General features: G+C 36.7%; 2 protein-coding genes across 7 annotated transcripts in view; one reads left to right on the top strand and one right to left on the bottom strand.

Annotated features, from left to right (window-relative positions):
- The window catches only part of CSGALNACT1 (chondroitin sulfate N-acetylgalactosaminyltransferase 1), a 37087-nt gene extending 33581 nt beyond the window's left edge, over positions 1 to 3506 (bottom strand). The window contains exon 1 of one of the 5 annotated variants that reach the window (XM_039331432.1): positions 3449 to 3506. The gene's annotated coding sequence lies outside the window, so the exon portion shown is untranslated. Of the gene's footprint in view, positions 1 to 554; positions 1136 to 3366 lie in introns of those variants that run through there. The other 4 variants (XM_039331433.1, XM_039331429.1, XM_039331430.1 and 1 more) reach the window with 4 other exon arrangements.
- Positions 3507 to 3630: 124 nt separating this feature from the next.
- The window catches only part of INTS10 (integrator complex subunit 10), a 48611-nt gene continuing 39010 nt past the window's right edge, over positions 3631 to 13231 (top strand). For both annotated transcript variants that reach the window (XM_039331717.1, XM_039331716.1), the window contains exons 1-3: positions 3631 to 3772; positions 7907 to 7974; positions 10333 to 10436. In XM_039331717.1, coding sequence (XP_039187651.1) covers positions 3644 to 3772; positions 7907 to 7974; positions 10333 to 10436 — 301 coding nt within the window. In that variant the 5' untranslated portion in view covers positions 3631 to 3643. The remainder of the gene's footprint in view (positions 3773 to 7906; positions 7975 to 10332; positions 10437 to 13231) is intronic.

Raw genomic sequence — 13231 nt, 5'->3', positions numbered from 1 at the left:
CTTGATACACATGTATACACTGGTGAAAAGTGAAAATATTTTTGTTATCATTGATTATCTTCTTGAATTTCCAAATTCCATTCACCAGAAAGGTATGATCAATTTGCAATTGGTTTTAAAAATCTATACAATTTGAAGTCTTCTCTGTACTGTAGAAAATAACATATCAAGTTTTAATGCAACTGTTCTAAAATCACTGGATTCAGGAAATCTGGTTCTGAATAAACTTGAATATTTCCCTGAAAGGATCTTAAATTGAATTAAATTTCCCTGAAAGGATCTTGATTTTTTTTCTTAAAAAAATTAGTTGATTTTGATTTAATGGTAATTTTAAAAGGTAATAAATGCAACTCATAATGCAACTTATAGATGAATTATCTTTTTTACATTGAAAATTTTGGCATTTTAATTTTAATTAGGAAACTAAAAAGGAAAAATGTTAGAAATGTTCGTTGCTGTAATGTTTGTTAACAAAATACATACATACCAGCACACATGCAAACTATTAAATTTTCTAGAATTAAAATTAATTTTTAAAATTCTAAGTTACTCACATAATTGTCAGCACATACCATGAATACAATCATCTGTGTTGGCCCATGCTACTTTCCAGCATTCACAAGCTGTGGCTTTGTTCCATGTTATAAGGATAATTTATTATCTTCCATAAGTCACTCTGGAAATCATGGAGGTCTTTCTCTTTTTAAACTACACTAAAGATAACTTCTTACCTGCTGTACTCTTTGAGTACTGCTAAACTGTCACCAGGTTGCAAAGTGTCGTACTTGTTAAGGAATAGGGCTGTTAAGTAATCTGAATTTGCAGTAAGAAACTCTAATTTTAGAATGGGGAAAACAGGAAAAAGAAAAAAAGCTTCAAGGAATGAAAGGGTGAAAAGGAACATTATCACGTAAACCTGCTACTGAGGGAGAGAAGGGGGGAGTAGAATCCCACAAGTTTCAAATGCCCCTGGCAAGTTTCAAAGGAAATGAGAAGTGGGAGGGAGAGGTTCCGTACTCTCAAAGAGTTCAGTGTGCAAATCAGAACAGGGAACTGAGCTGTTAAACTGTCCAGCCGTGGCTGAAGACATCTTTCCCATATGAATTTGACGCATTCTTTCCACTGACTAGGAGGCTTGCTCCCTCCTCCTTGCTTTTTTTTCCCTCCACAGATTAATGGTACTCTTTTCAGCAGTAGCTCCAGAAATGAATGATGGGGGGGGGGGAACGTGCATCACAGGGCAATTAGCAGTACTCATCTTCCGCTTATGTTCTCAGAAATAAATTCTACTGATCTAAGTGAAGCTAAATGATACAGAAGTTTGCTTTTTATACAGTAAGAAAGCACTTAGTCACTTTTAAAATTACAATAAAGAAAAGAGCTGCCAAATAAATTGGCTTCCAAATAAAAAGGACATCAAGTACCTTATGTAAAATTAGGCAGAACAAAGCACACTGATACTTTATTTCTTACAAAACTACAGTTACTTATTTCTGAGCTAGTGTACCAGAATTATCTCCAAATAAGGTCTGAACAATACACTGCAGCAAATAGGCTGTAACGAGTTGGCTGCAGCAAGTTGTCCCATGTCATCCAAATACTGTATAAACTAGTAGTCAATAAGAGGAAACAAAGCATATTGAGGCAAGACAATCTCTGGCTAAATTAGAGTCAAGACTGTTATTGATCCAAAAGTCTGATCATTCAGATTGTTCAATTGATTGGATCAAACGAGAAATCAGTGAGGCAGGAAAATGGAAGCAAAATATCCAGTATCTGCAAATGAATTTGTTGATTTTTACTAAATTTGGTAGAGATTAACTGTTCCTGCAATATCTGAAGAAAAGTAATAATAATAATAGTAGTAGTAGTAGTAGTAGTTGTAGTAGTAGTAGTAAAGTTGGAAGGGACCTTGGAAAAATCTATTTTTTTAAAAAAAACCTTTCAATTTTTTTATAATTATCATTTATGCATGTAAATGTATCTTTTTCCTTTCCTCTTTTATTTGCATATTTTATTAATTTAAAAACAATATTAAAAACACTAAAAGCTTAAATATATTTTAAACCATATCTTTTTCAACAAGAAATATTTCTAGTGTTCAACAATTGTTCTACTTGAGAAAGAGGTTATTACATGTATTAATTAGTTTAAGATTCAATATTTTTAGATATTCATATTATTTTGAAGTTTATCTCTATCACATGGAGAAAACATCTGGATAAAAATGTGGATATTACCTGTAGTTAAAAGATTTGATGTTCACTATTGGAAACACAACCTGGGCTTCAACTATTGAGTTTGGTGTTCAGAATTCAACTATTCCAGGATCTACAGAACTGATTTACCAGCAATTTATGAATCAATAATTTATCAATATAGATAAGCTATGGGTGATTTTAATGAATTATGGCTTCCATTCACTGAAATATTCATAGTACAACATTATATACGTTTATGAATACATGCCCTTTTTGTTTCTTCTTTAGCATATTTGTTTTCTTTTATCATTGTGTGTAGTCTTTTTATTGTTTTTGTATTTAGTTAATACAAAATGCATAAAATGAAATACATAGATGTGGATTGTATTACAAAGATTGAAATAGAAAATTGAAACACAATTATAAAGAGTTTAAAATTACATGATGTAAATATAGTGATTATGTATTCATTAGACCAATAACAGGGCAATACTTTTTAGTATAAGATAATTCCAGCTAGTGAGATTTATTTAGGCCAACAAACATTTTTGGAATCTAGAGGTCATACATTATTTCACTGTCTACATGCATTAATGAATAAAAAGTTACATTTCAGTTACTAGAAGTTAGTAAAAATATTTTTCCCATCCCACTTCATGAAGCCTGTGCTAGATGTTCACAGGCAATTTGAACTCTGTTTTGGATCATCCTGTATCACAAATGAACAGAAGAAAAATATCACTACTGTAATGTCTTGTTAATGATTTGATTTTCTCTAAGGAAATACTTTGATTGAATGTACTTACCTTATTTAAAACACAGACATTGCCTGTACATTGACACTTACATAGTAAGATCATAAATAGGACGAAATGCATTTACTTTAAAGTTACCATGTTTTGGAAATACGTTGTAACTAACAAATAAGTACACAAGAGAGTGAAAAGGTTCAGACCGTCAATATAGCTATGATTAAATAGCAGCTTATTATCTGCGTTGCCAAAGAGTAGTGGAAAATTCACAAACTCAACTCTAAATCTTTCTTCATTTTAATAAATATTTTACTTTTTAAAAGTCCCCCGAAAACTTCATATACACTTTAACCAAGCGCATGGTGCTTGATGGAGAGATTAGTAGAATTTAGCTACAAAAACCCAGGGAATACCTTCAGAGCTAACAGCAGTGAACAGTATCGCTCCACCTGCGAAATATATTACAAGAAAACAAAGAGTGACTTGTATAGTAACCTGAAAGGCTCATAATACGAAAATCCAATATTCAATCCAAGTAACATTTACTTCGTCCATAAAAAAGACCGCTTAACTTCAGATATTGAGCATGCGTAGAATTGTTCTTCGATTTCATTGGTCCTGGGAAGTAATAGATTCTCGAGCTTTACTGGACCATGTGTACGCATGCGCGCAGTTTTAAAGTCCTGCAAGATGTCGGCGCTGGGGGATTGTGAGTTTTTGGTGAAGCGAGCCCGGGAGCTAGTCCAAGGAGACCTATGGGCCGCCAAGGCTTGGCTTATCACCGCGCGGAGCCTCTATCCTGCCGACTTCAACATTCAGGTTGGTTGGCTGTGAGTTTGGGGTTCTGAACGCCGCCTTTTTACTTGTTTTCTGGGGCTTCACTTCAGCCAAGCTTCTGACCGCATTTCTACGGCTTTCCGGAGAACTCGTACTCGCGAGGAGTTTATCCTTTGCATTTGGAGGCAACATCTTTATTTCCTTTGACGAGTGTTTTTCCTTGGGCGAAGGGATAATGTTGAAAAAAGCTTCCTTTAAAAGACTTTAGTAGAGAAATCCAAGATTCCAATGAAGGAGAATATTTATAGCTCAGGGTTGAAATGAGGGGTCCTTGGTGGTCTCTGAGCTTGCTTATTTTCTTGCAAACGTTTCATTATGTTAATTAGGTAACATCATTAGTGCTAGTGGTAATGCTAGCACTGATGTTACCTAAGTAGTGTAATGAAACGTTTGCAACAAAACAAGCAAGTTCAGAGAGCACCAAGGACCCCTCAAATCCAAGATGGTATTATTTATATTATTTGGTATTTTTCTTCTGCCTCTCGTAGAAATAAAAGCAATTCATACTCCTTCAGACTTGAATCTTTGTGGGAAAATGGATTGTCAGATTATTGCTTTCATTATTTAAATATTCGTGCTTCCTGAAGGAGGAAGATTAACTGGTTGCCCCTTCTTGTTTTTTCCTGTAATGCAGGATTAGAAGGCATTGAAGGTAGATTTTAAAATCTTGTAAACTAATTCATTTGTAATATTCTTAAAATATAAACTGGAAGATGTAATCATCCTGATGACCTTTAATTTGTCTTCTTTCATTCTGATTGGACCAATGTATCTCCTCTCTCTCCCCCTTTTTTTTCATTCTTCCAAAACATCAGCTACACCGAGGTAATGCCTGCTGAATAGCATTTAAAGTTAGCTAGGGAGAAGGATCTTTAAACTCTCTCCAGTTCTGACCTAACCTGTTATGCCAGTGGTTCTCAACCTGTGGTCGGGACCCCATTTGGGGTCGAACGACTATTTCACGGATGTCGCCAAACAACGCAGTCCGCCATTTTTTCCCCTTTTCCTTAGCTGTGCTACTCCCTTTTATTCTATTGGATTTTGAAAGCCAATAGAATAGACTCTCTTGAATAGAGTCTAATTCTATTGGCTTTCAAAAGCCAATAGGAATTGTCCAGGCTGTCTCTGCCCTACTGAGCCTGCCAAAAGTCCCATTCTGCAAACGGTGCTGCACCAGTTGAGTAGTCCTCGACTTATGACCAGTTGGGGGTCGCGGCATTAAAAAGTTTGAGAACCACTGTGTTATGCGATGACATCCACTACATTAATAAAGGAATGGCCTGCACTCCTTTTCAATAACAGAGAAGTCCTCTAACTTTGATAAATTGTTTTTGAGGACACTTTCCTGCCGAAACGTAGGCAAATAGGTTAAAAAAAAATAGAATGAGAAGAGGTTAAACTCTTTTGGATTGTGGTCTAAACAAGAGCTGATTATTGTAAACTTTGCCAGAAAGGGATTAGGGTTTCAGAAGAGTATACTAGAATAACTGGGAGGCAAAATTGTTCCTGACAACTAATACTACCTAAATTAAATTAGGGGATCAGGAATCATATAAAAATGAAGGTATTTACAGCCATGACCTAAATTTAGTACATAAAGAATGTGGTGAATAGGGGTTGCCTTCATAAATTTATTTTGAATAAAGGACTTCTGGAAAAAAATATTATAATATAAAGGAGATATGCTTCCATAATAAAATTTGCAAGCATTGACTTCCGGTTCCGGTTCACAGTGACTCCAGTTGTGTGAAGAGGCTCGTCTCTCCACCGGCTGTTTTTTCTTCGCTGGTAGACCCCATAGTGGGTTGAAAGTTGCCCTGGAGGGGTGGCCACTGATGAGGAGGCTTGTTGGTGACTGCGGGAGGGCCGCAGCTTCTTCCGCGGCTCCAGCTAACTCCTTAGGGCTGACAGAGCAAAGATAGTCCTACAAGATGATCTATCATCTAGTTGCACCAGCTGAAAGTCACAGGAATATCTAAGCGTGAAAGACCCACCATGGATGATCTGGGTGAGACCCTCCCTTCTCCTTTCTTCACCCTATTTTACTCTCTGCCTGTAAAAGCCTTTTTGGAATCATTTCCCTGTCCTGAGAGAGCGAAGTTTGCTTTCGTGGGAAAAAGTGCGCTGAACAAAAGGACAGAATAATTAATTTTAATGACTATGCCTTACTTTTATTTACCTTGAGGTACAGAAAAAAATTTTTTTATAGAGATTTATTTTCATTTTACACTTGAAGAATATTTCTTTTTCCACTTTTTCTTTTTTTTAAGAAAAGAGAGAGGAAAAAATGGTGTTTGGGAAAGATTTTGTAACCTACTGAGGACATCTTGTGGCGAAAATTTAATATTGCAACTGCCTATATTTGTCTGGAGATGAGGTTGGCTTGACCTTCAAACTATTACAGAAGGGAAAAGATAAAGAAGCTGATGCAGCGGTTAGAAATTGTGGGGGTGGACATTGTTTAATTTCTAGCAAATATAGCCCCCACTAAAAGATAAAAAGGCTGTCTTCAATTATTATTGAAATGGAGAAATCTTACTTACAATTGAATTGTAAACTTATATTGGAAAAAATTTACGAAGCCACTGAGCAAGTATGCGCTAAAATAAAAGCGATTACTACAGAAATAAGAGCCAGAAACCTTACTCCAAACCTTCAAACTAATTTCCAGACTTCAACTGACTGTTCTATAAACCAAAATATCACAGAAGAGGAACTAACTGAGATTAAAGAGGAATTTATATTGCCTTATAAGCATCCCACTCACATCCTTGAGGATCAAAAGAACCAAAGATTGAGACTTGAACATTTAAAGTAATGAGGATCTAATGACAAAGGAACCAGACCCCTAACACAGAGGATGGGATGTCTTCTACTGACCCAAATGACATCACAAGCAGTAAAGGGAGATCTATCTGCTGAAATAGAGGCTTTATTATGAAAACCGGCCTGGCACAAAAAGAAAGCCAGAATAAGACTAAAAAGAGAAACTTAAAACCATATCTAATGGATTAAAAAGGCCTTGTGGAAATATGAATTGACTTAAGGTTTAAAATTTAGAATTAGAAGTGAGAGAAAAATTGGTGATTACTAGAATATATACGTTAAATAGAGTAAGAATATATTTTTTGGAGTAATATGTTTATTTGTATGAAAATTATTTTGTAATGGAATGAGAATAAGAAAATGGAAGAGGTTTTAGAGATCTGGATTGATTTCACAATTAATTGAGCATGTTAAGTTAGTAAGATGATGCTTTGTGTAACAATAAGTGTGTTTTTAGACATATCTATCTGGATGAGATTTGAATTCTTCCTAATGGACTGAAATGATTTAATGTTTTGTATTATTTTGCTTCCTATAGAGATAGATTGAATGATGGATTGTATATGTATAGGGTAGAGTAATATTTTATTTTAGTCAGGATAACTATTTTGTAGTGGAAGAAGAAATAAGAGAGATTTCTGATAAAATTAATGACTCATGAGATTAAGAACTAGAATACATTTGGAAGGGGTACCCAAAGTGATAATATGCTTATTTAAGATTAAATTGGACTATGGTAACTAAATTAACAAAGTTTGAAAACAGAATTAGGATTTATAGAAATCTAATGTAGAAATGGATTATTTTAAATATATTATACTATTTGAGGGAAATAGAGAGGGAATATTTAATGTATTTACTTGAGTTATTCATATATGATTTCATTTTTGGATGTTTGACTATCCCATCACCATGATGTGCCTCGGGCAATTTTGTTGTAAAAGTTAAAAAACCAATAAAATTTGTTTAAAAATAAAAATAAAATTTGCAAGCATCATCCCTTTACCACTCTATTTTATTCAATTAATATTTTCCAGTAATCTCATAAAACAGTTAGGTTAAACCCAATTCATAGTAATTGAGAAATTTTAGGGAAATGAAAAAAACTTGTGAAACTTATAGAACAGCATAATTTTAATATGATGGAATTGATAGCTCTATTAGGGTTAATGCTTCTGTTTTTCATTTTTTTCTCATTTTAGTTATGCTAAGGTAGAAAAGTATGCAGTACCAAGATGTTCAGTGTAGGAATGCTTTTGTTTCCTCACACTCTTCTTTCTTGTTTCCTAGTATGAGATGTACTCCATTGAGAAGAATGCAGAACGAACAGCATCAGCAGGCAGATTGTTATATGACATGTAAGATGTATTTTACTGGATTTTTCCCAGGATTGAATGGATGGGATAAAGTATCCCAGTAAATCACTGCAGTTGTTAAATTAGTAATTTGGTTGTTAAGAGAATTTGTCTTTCCTATTGACTTTGCTTGTCAGAAGGTCACAAAAAGGGATCACATGATTCTGGGACATTGCAACTATTATAATATGAGTCAGTTGCCAACTGTCTGAATTTTGACCATGTGATTGTAAGTGTGAAAAATGTTCATAAGTCACTTTTTTCAGTGACATTGTAACTTTGAATTGTTATAAGTCAAGGACTACCCTGTAATTACAATCACAGCTATAGTTTGTGAGGAAAAATACTTTACAGATGCCAATAAGTAGGAATCTGGTGGGATGAATAAAGCACTTTAAATATCTGTATGAATTATATTTCAACCTTTGAAACCTGAGATACATATCCCATATTCCATACTGCAGGAGTCTCTAACCTTGGCAACTTTACGAATTGTGGATTTCAACTCCCAGAATTCCTCAGTATGGCTGGTTAAGGAATTGTGGGAGTTGAAGTCCACAAGTCTTAAAGTTGCCAAGGTTGGAGATCCCTGCAACTACGTCCTTAGAGACATGTTTATATTCTTCTGCACCAAGACATTCCTAATATGCCCCAATTCCTTGATGTTAAATGAGGACTACCTGTAATAAATTAATCTGATGGACAGTCAAGATCTTGAAAGATTTATTTTTGAAGAAAGACATCTACGTTTATGGACGTGTGGAAATGAAAGATTTTCAGATAGATTCAAAGTGGGAAAAGTGCTTTGGATTCAGCATGTGCATGCTTGTACCTGTTAGAAATCTCGCTTTATCCAGGTTTCTCATAGTGCTCATGCAGTACCAGGAAAATGTGCATTTTCCTAGGACTGTTCAGTAGCCCACAGAATCTGGCAAGTTTTCTTTTAGCTATTTCTGATAGGTATAACAAATATTCTCACATTGGATCCAAATAACATTTCCTGCTTTGGATCCAAATACTGATATCTTGGGGAATAAAATACTTAACATATATATGGCATGAATAGAATTTGTCATTTATCTATGAATATCTATGAATAATAAATTCAGAACGGATAAAACATTTTTTCTCATAGTGTATAGTTAATGTATGGAATTTGTTAACATATTTTGATGCTTAGATGAAAAAATAATATAATTGTTAACTAGACCAAATGGCTAAATGGAACTTCAAGCTTTAAGAACAGTGTTTTTAACTTTTAACTTTATCTTCAAGAATAGTGTTAAATCAGTGGTGGGATTCAAATATGTGAACAACTGATTCTCTGTGTGGATGCCGCTTCCAGAAATCCATTCTGGTTCTGGGCAACAAAAAATTAGCTACCGATTCTGTTGAAGTGGTGCCAACTGGCTGAATCCCACCACTTGTTAAGTAAGGAAATACTGAATAGTTTCTTAGAATCCTTTTAACAGTCATAGAAGCTTCTGGGCTGACCTCTGTTAAAAGAGAGTTTTCATAGAAAGAAAATAAAAAAACTTAACATGTCTCAGTTTTTTTATTATGATTTTTCATTATAAATGTTTTTGCTAGCATAGAAGTGTCTAATTCCATTTTATGACAGTAAGCTGAAATTATATACCTCATACACACTATTTTTTAGAAGAAACTCTTTAAATGGTTGTTTGGAATATATCATGCTAAAGGTCATTTTATATAAAAATCTTATGTGATTTCCTGATTCTTTTCTTTTTTCTTTTAATTAATATTGTTTAATGTATTACAAAACATAAATATTACATTATATTATTTGGATATAGTGTTTTTTTCATACAGTATTGACTAGAAATTATTAACACATAATAAAGCTTTAAAAAGTTATATTAATATGTTTTCTGAATTATGTTTTCTAAAATATTAATGTTGATAATTACGTCTAGAACTAAGAGCAGTACTGATTAACCACAAATTGCAATAAATTTATTTATATTTCACATTTCTGAATTGCCCATCTCCTCAAAAAGTTATTTGTTATATAATAAGGTTTCTATTTTAAGTTTAGTTCTTTTAATACTGATGTCTTTAGTATTAAAAAATTAAAAATCTGGTTTCTAACTTTCTCCTTCTTTCTCCTTTAACCAATGAATTTTGTCATCTTCATATTGTCCTTTTACTTGTTGGTTTTTGAGTATTGATCCTTTAAGTAGTTAAAATTTTTTTTTGTTCCTTAGTATAACTTGTACTGTGTTAATATGAACAGTTTGGCAAAACCTTTTCACTTTAATAACATGCTTTTTATAACAAAATTTCAGCTGTTCTTAGTGATTTCAAGTAGAAATGCCCCTCCCCTTTTCTTTATTTCAGGTTTGTCAATTTTCCAGAGCAACCAGTGGTTTGGCGGGAGATTAGTATTATCACATCAGCACTTCGTAATGATTCACAGGATAAGCAGACACAGTTTTTAAAAGGTATAAATTTATTTTGGACTTAAATTCCTTGGAGAATGGTGTTTACTGATGTTTTAATGAACTTAATTTGCAGGAAGCTTTGAGGAACAATGTGATGGTAGCTTTTCTTCTAAATTGCACTATCCAATAAATTGCCTATGTGTTACTAAAAGCTCTTATAATGCAATCCCTTACAATACTTACTTGAAATAAGTCTCTCTGTATTTTGTGGAGTTCATTCTTGGATGGAGTATAAATACTGTGGTTGTATTTTAACCATATTTTTCTTCAAATCAGATTCTGATTTCTATCTTATGTTCTTCAGATTGTTTTTTCTAAAGCGGTTTTCCATTGGAAGTACTAAGTAGGAGTTAGAAGAGATTGTAAACTAAAATACACAATATAAATAAAAAGCACATTTTTTTTAGAGTTAAGAGGGTTTTTCCCCCCCTGATATATTAGCTTATTTCAATTAAAAGTATTTTGTATTATATAATCTAAGAAATACTGTATTCCATGACTTAGAAAATAATCTTAGAAAATTATCTATATCCTAAATTTCTCCTCTTTTGATATAAAAGGGGCAGGGAGATGAAATGACTGTACCTGATTGCCACAACATAAAGCAGATCAACGAGAGCAACTACGTTGTTTGACAGAGTCATAGTGATGCTTCTGAGACTATCAAATCCATTCTACCTTTCCTGTGTTCCATCCTAGGCCTGAACTATTAGAATCTTTAATGGGCTACTCAGCCAGAAAGTTGGAATTTTTCCTTCTTTCCTCCCATTTGGTTTATTTATGGACTGATAAAACAAGAGATACTTAATCTTTTAGGCAGATTTGCCTCAGATGTAGTGGTTTAGCAATCTCAGACATGTCATCCTCTAACTTTAATTGATTGAGGGAATGGCAGTGTGATTTCTCCTACCTTATTACTTCATTAATAGTCTGCTATGCTCTAACATTACAAATTGCAAAAATTCACCAGCACCTACATACGAACATTTATAGGGTAGAGGAAATTCCATATGAAAATGAAGTAGATTGTAGCAACCAACTGGTTTTCTCAAATTATATAGACTATACATATGTTGTATGTAGTATGTTTAAATGTGTGTTATGTATGTGTACATTTTGAGAGCAAGCAACTAAATTTCATTTTTAATGTGTGCCATTGTGCCCCCAGTAAAAAATGACAATAATATCTCCCTATGCTTCAAACAAAGGATATTGACCACTGAGGAGCTGAATTCATCCTCAACACAGGCCTACATTTTCAGGATAGGTTGTTTCATTTGGGTCAGAGATCTGTTTGTTGAGAGACTAATTCATTGAGAGACTAATGCTTCTCTCCTAGGTGAGGGGTTTGGTTAGGGCAATGATGGCAAACCTTTTAGAGACTGAGTGCCCAAACTGCAACCCAAAACCCACTTATTGCAAAGTGCCAGGGCCGCATGAGCATTGTGGTGCCCTCAAGAGGGGCATGGGGGAGTGTGGCCCACTGGGTGGGTGTGGCTAGGGTGGGCGTGGCCACTTTAATGTTGCTCATGGAGGGTACGCCTGTAAGGCTGGGCAGGGTTGGGGGAGATCCAGAGGGTCTCTGACAGATGGGACAGTAGGCAGGAGACTCGTCCTGCGGGGTGAGGTGAGGTGGGGCAGGGCGGGTGTTCCATTGCCACAGGCAAGGTGAGGCCGGGGCGGCTGCTGCCTGACACCATTGGCCCCCCCACACAGAGGCCAGCGAGAGCATGGGGGCCAATGGTATCTGTCAGCAGCCATAGCCTGTCGGTCCCTCGACCAACGCACTCTGGGGCTCGCAGTCCACTGCCAATACCAGGCCAGCCCTCGAGCAGCAGGCAGAGTATGAGAGGGGGGAGGCATGTGATGCAAACTGCTGGATGCACCTACTCTGTTCCATCTGTTTTTGCTTGCGGTTGGAGAGCAGGTCGCTGCTGGTCATCTCCTCGGCCCCCTCGCAGATCTTGCCCTTGGCCCGCGCATGGAGCCTGTTCCCCTCATGCACCCGATGCACTTTGGCCCCGCCTTGGGATGATGCTGCCAGCAGCTTGCCAGGTCCATTAGGCTGTTGCCACCTGGAGCACCTGGCCTGCCTAGCACAAAGGAGGCAAAACGGCTGGCTACCAAGCTCGAGTAGAGGTGGTAGAGCACACGCACACCCAGCAAGCCAAAGACCACTCTGAGTGGGGAAAGCCGGATCCCCATCAACATCATGGCCCCCAGTCCCAGCTAGGATTGCGTACTTCCCCCCCATCTGCTGAGCCTGGGCGGCTGTGACGCCAATGGGGATCCTGCTTTCCTCACTTGGGGTGGCCTTTTGTCTGCCGGCCCTGGGCATACTCTACCACTTCTACATGGGGCTTCCTAGCCAACTGTTTCGCCTCCTTCGTACTGGGCGGGTCTGCAGTTCTTGTGGCAGCCTAATGGATCTGCACAAGCAGCTGCCGGTCGCGGTAGGTACCGAGGTGTATGAGGGGAATGTGCTTCACCCACCAGCCAAGGGCAAGACCCTTGAGAAGGCTGAGGAGATGACCAGTGGCGACCAGCTCTCCAACCAAACAGAGATGGGATGGAGTAGGCGTGTCCGGCGCTTCACATCATGTGCTCCCCCAATTCTTGTGCTGCCGGTGTTGCCGCACCACTGCTGCTGGAGGGCCAGGCGGGTATTCACAGTAGTCTACACAGCCCCTGCTGCCGGATGCTGTCGGCCCCCATGCACTTTACCACCTCCTGTGCATGTGCTTTGGGGGCTGCTGGGCTGGGGCCAGGGTGGTGGGGGCCAGTCCCTCACCATC

The sequence above is a fragment of the Crotalus tigris genome, unplaced genomic scaffold (genome assembly GCF_016545835.1).
Source record: "Crotalus tigris isolate CLP2741 ecotype Arizona unplaced genomic scaffold, ASM1654583v1 scf7180000024437.13266115, whole genome shotgun sequence".
NCBI lineage: Eukaryota > Metazoa > Chordata > Lepidosauria > Squamata > Viperidae > Crotalus > Crotalus tigris.
This window is presented reverse-complemented; position numbering and strand designations above follow the sequence as displayed.